The sequence below is a fragment of the Rhincodon typus genome, chromosome 21 (assembly GCF_021869965.1).
Source record: "Rhincodon typus isolate 14 chromosome 21, sRhiTyp1.1, whole genome shotgun sequence".
Taxonomy (NCBI): domain Eukaryota; kingdom Metazoa; phylum Chordata; class Chondrichthyes; order Orectolobiformes; family Rhincodontidae; genus Rhincodon; species Rhincodon typus.
This window is the reverse complement of record NC_063352.1, coordinates 41673050-41678333: the sequence shown is the minus strand read 5'-3', so window position 1 is coordinate 41678333 and position 5284 is coordinate 41673050. Positions and strand designations below refer to the sequence as shown.

The window sequence follows — 5284 nt, the reverse complement described above, 5'->3', positions numbered from 1 at the left end:
ATCACCGAATCGGGGCCATCAATCACCGATTCAGGCCCATCAATCACCGATTCGGACCCATCAATCACCGATTCGGACCCATCAATCACCGAATCGGGGCCATAAATCACCGATTCAGGCCCATAAATCACCGAATTGGGCCCATCAATCACTGATTCAGGCCCATCAATCACCGATTTGGGGCCATCAATCACCGATTCAGGCCCTTCAATCACCGATTCGGGCCCTTCAATCAGCGATTTGGGGCCATCAATCACCGATTCAGGCCCATCAATGACCGATTCAGGCCCATCAATCACAGATTCGGACCCATCAATCACCGATTCGGACCCATCAATCACCGATTTGGGGCCATCAATCACCGATTCAGGCCCATCAATCACCGATTCGGGCCCATCAATCACCGATTCAGGGCCATCAATCACCGATTCAGGCCCATCAATCACCAGTTCAAAGTCAACAGACTTATGGTCTTATAGGTTACGGGGAGAAAGCCGGAGAATGGGATTGAAGAACTTATCAGCCATGATTGAATGGCAGAACAGAATCGGTGGGCCGAATGGCCTAATTTCTGCTCCTATGATTTATGGTTTTATGGTCTTATTGATGGAGTTTTTTTTTTAAATGTAACAGAAAAGAACATGAGGGTAACAGTGCCGATGTTTTCTACTGACATACGGAATTGGTACAAATGTTATAGCTCATGGAATAAAAGGAATAGCAGCATCATGGATATATGAGTTTTAGGAAAAGGAGAGCAATGGCCAATGATATTTTTCAGGCTACAGCAGGGTTTGAAGTTTGAGTTCCCTATGGTTTGGGTATTGCGATCCCTGATTTGCCTAATTTATATTAAAGACCTAGACTTGAGTGTGCAGGGCACAATTTCAACATTTGCTGACTGTATGAAACTTGGAGGCAGTGTAAAATATGAGAAGGACAGTGTAGACTGTCAAAGGACATAGACAAATTGGCGGACTGGGCATTTGGAGGCTGGTGAAGTTCAATGCAGAGAAATGTGAGGTGATACATTTTTCTAGGAAGAACAAGGATAGACAAAGCAATGAAAGGGGTAGAATTCTAACATGGGTGCAGGAGGCAGAGGGACCTAGGTATATGTGTAAACAGATCATTGAAGGTTGCGGGAAAAGGGGAGAGAGCAGTTAAGTAAAACATAAATTACCCTGGGTTTTATTAATAGGGGTATAGGAGGTGAACTTGTTAAACTTCAGCTAGAGTGTTGTGTGCATAGTTCCGGGCACCACACTATAGGAATGATGTGAATGCACTAGAGAGAGGACAGAGCAGGCTTACAAGAGTGGTTCCGGGGATAGGAAACTTCAGTATGAAAATAGATTGAGGAAGTTGTGAAGAAATTGCCTTTGGAGAGGAGACGGCTAACAGGTAGAAGTTTGCAAAATCCTCTGGAGGCTAGATAGAGTCGGTAGGGAGAAACTGTTCCTGCTTGTACAAAGGATCAAGAGCAAGAGGTCCACAGTGATTTGCCCAAAAAGCAACTAAGATACATGGAAAAAAACAAATAGGGTCTGGAACGCACTGTCTGAAAATGTGGAAACAAGATTCAATGGAGAGGCCGTCAATAGGATATTAGTTGACTATTTAAATGGAAACATTGTGAAGGGTATGGGGAAAAGGCTGGAACTAAGTCATAATGCTCATTTGGAGAACTGGTATAGAGAAGATGGGCTGAATGACCTCTTTCTGTACTGTAACACTTCTGTGATACATTTATTCCCCATTAAACAACAAATTGATTTTGGAATTCCCATCCTGGTTTTCAAATCCCTCCTTGTCCTTGCCCCTCCCTAACTCTGTGATCTCCACTAACCCCACAATCCTCTGAGATATCTACACTCCTCTAATTCTGACCTCTTCTGCATTCCCAATTATAATCGCTCCACCATTGATTATCTGTACCTTCAGGAGCCTCGGCCTAAGCTGTGGAAGTGCCTTCCTGAACCTCTCTGCCTTTCTACCTTGCTTTGCTTCTTAATAGACTTCTTAAAACCCAAAACTTATTGCCTTACAGCGACTGGGGAAGCGGGGAGGCTGATTCCATCACATTAAAGGCACTACATAAATGTAGTTTCTTGTTGGTGAACTGAAAGTAGTTCAGGGTTAGCGGGTGAGACAATGGCTGAAAAATTCCTTGGGAGTGGATCGAATGAAGTTGCCCGACTTCAATCATGAAGTAAAGACAAAAGTGAATCAAATAGAGACATGTTAACTTGCCGTTGATAATGAGTTCGACAGAGAAGTCTATCATCGGAGAAATAATTCAGGGTTATCTCATTGTTACAGGGCAGTCACTGAGGGCCCAGTGTGTGTTCATCAAATGAAGGTCACGAACAAGTTTTTCACTGGCTTTTCAGGATGTGACCAGTTTATGGATAAAGGTAAATGTAGGTCAATATTCTACATCTCAACTTTGCAAAGCTTTTGACAAGATGTTTCACAAAGGACTTCAAGCGAAGGTGAGGGCTCGATGAAATCAATGGTGAAGTAGCAAATTGGATAGCAAATTGGCTTCACAAGAGAAAACAGAGAATTGCTGTGAATGAGCTGCACTAACCATTGGAATCCCAAAAGGATAAGCCCCTGGAACCCAGCTTTTCACAATATTTGCAAGTGACCTTGACGACACAAGAATATTGTGATCAAAGTGTCCAACTTCACTAGAAATGACAAATTAGTGCGAGAAAGTAGATCAGGTCGGGGATGGGGGGGAAGGAGGTCCGTTAAAGAATTGTTATATTGCATACTCAAGGTCAGATAAGTGCTAAAATTAACTACCTAACCTCCTTTTTACAGAATTGTTCTGTCAAATCATGGAGTTCAATGTAATTTAGAACCAACTGTGGGGCTGATTCATGTTGATGCTGATTGAGACATAATTGAGGAGACTCCATTAATATACCTTCATCAGTTTGAGCCTCCTAGCAGTCTGGGTCATGGGAGAGAAAACTCTAAAAGGTGTTCCTGAATTTCTCACCTACTTTAATATGTATTTGAGTGTGCCTCAGGTGTTCCGTAAGTCTGTTGGAGACAGAGTATGTCACTGAATGTCATTGGCACATACGCAGAGTAAGATCGACAGCTCTGGTTGGACATAACCTCCTGAAGATTTTATCCTTCAGTGACCTCATCCATTCAATAAGTTTTCTAACTGCACAAGAAAATAGATGGGAGACCATTTTTGCAATAATGATCCTCTCACTTTTCTACAGAGCTGCTCACAGCAGAGTCCAGAAGACCGAATCATTAATTCCGAGTCACTCCAGAAGGTTTGAAAGCTTTACTGCAAAGGTAGTAATATCCCCGTCAAGTGTAGACTTTCCACCAAATAGAAATTTAGGAGGCCATTTGTCATTGTCTATGTTTCAGTCTCTGGGCAGTAAAGGACCTTTGATGTGGTCTACTATTTGCAAAATCATGCACATCTCCAAACCAAGTAACAAAGCTATTTAGGAGCAAATTACTGCAGATGCTGGAATCTGTACTGAAAACAACAAATGCTGGAGATTACAGCAGGTCAGGCAGCATCCGTGGAGAGAGAGCAAGCTGACGTTTTGAGTCTAGATGACTCTTCATCAGAGCTATTTATTTGAGCAGAGTGTTGGCTTTTCCAGTCTGTAGTATATACCATTTACCCATTTGTCCTGCTTTGTGTGAACAGAATATATCTGGGCAATTTTCCACATTGCTGGGTAGATACCAATGGCTCTCAACATCTTTGCCAGAAGTAAACTTGGGTATAATGAAACCCAGCAGCTACACTTCACACGAGCCTGGATTTCCTTAAAGGAATCAGGGGGCAAACTCTCCACTGGTTGTAATCATACAGGGCACATAGGAAGATGGTTATGGTATTTGGAGGTCAGTCATCTCAGCTTCAGGACAATTCTGCAGAAGTGCCTCAGGGTAGTGTCCTATGCCCAATCATCTTCAGCTGCTCCATCAGTGACCTTCCCTTCATCATAAGGTCAGAATGCTCGCTGATGATTGTACAATGTTCAGCACCATTTGTGATTCGCAGATACTGAAGCAATCTGTAGCAAGACCTGGACAACACTCAGACTTGGACTGATAAGCATCAAATGACATTTGTATCAAACAAGTGCCAGGCAATGACCTTCTCAAACTATAGAGAATTTAACAATCGTCCCTTCATATTTAATGGCATGACCATTACTAACAATCTGAGCATTACAACTGAATTGGACCAGCCATATAAATACAGTGACAACAAGAGCAGGTCAGAGGATAGGAACCCTGTAGTGAGTAACTCCCCAAAACCTGTCCACCATCTGCAAGACACAAGCCCAGATTGTGCACTTGATTCATCTTGGAATCTGTGAAGATTTAAAAAAAAACATCAGTGCGTTGAGGAAATCCAATCTCTTGTCATACTGCCTGTTCAAGGTCACCCAAGCTCCAAACTAATTGCAATCTGACCTCTTTTATGCCGAGGTTCTGTTATAATTATGGAGTGAAAAGGGAGACAGTTGTCTCGTTGCCTGATATAGATCTTTTGAATGAACCTGATCAGATATGTTATGATACTTGTCTGAGGCAAGTGGGACTTGAAACCAGCCTTCAGGTCCAGAGGTAGGAAACTACTGCTGCATGTCAATGGCTAACCTAAATATTTTCTAATCAACCTGTTCAGAGATGTTATATCACACCTTTGGAGCAGATTGGCCTTGAAATCAGATGTAGCGCAAGAGCTCTCTGCATCGCAAGAGCCTTCTAACAGCTGCTATATTTTTTTCCTTATTTCCACAAGCGCTCCCGCAGACAGCTGAAAATCTTTCTCTTTCCCAAATTACACGTTTTTTTTTTCCCCCATTATTAACCACCTTCAGTAAATCACCCATATTTTCCAGTTGACTAATTTACATGCAAAGCCTGGTAAGGGCACTGACGATAACTCTAAACCCAAGAGAAAATGGGTGTCACCAGCTGCATCACATTCATTATTAGCTCAGAGCTTGTTCAGTTAGCTCACTGATTACAGTTAAGTGCTGTGCGCTGTTCTGTATTGATAAACACCTGCTATTGGATCAGATAGTTAACAATTAGCACCAAATTCAAATGTTATCTAGGTCCTCAGGATCAGGTTACCATCAAAATGCTGCCTTGAATCCTGATACTAGATTTTTGCCTTTACCCTTGAACAATCAGCCACAAGCATTAGAGATATTTGTTTTAAGAACTGCACTCTTGTATTAGCTCTGCATGTAAACAACCCAGTGTAGAGCTG

The 5284-nt window shown here is 42.3% G+C and overlaps 1 protein-coding gene across 1 annotated transcript in view; it reads right to left on the bottom strand.

Annotated features, from left to right (window-relative positions):
• Positions 1-5284, bottom strand: part of LOC125485689 — a 169561-nt gene that overhangs the window by 110142 nt on the left and 54135 nt on the right. The window contains exon 2 of the mRNA XM_048609748.1: positions 6-472. Coding sequence (XP_048465705.1) covers positions 6-472 — 467 coding nt within the window. The remainder of the gene's footprint in view (positions 1-5; positions 473-5284) is intronic.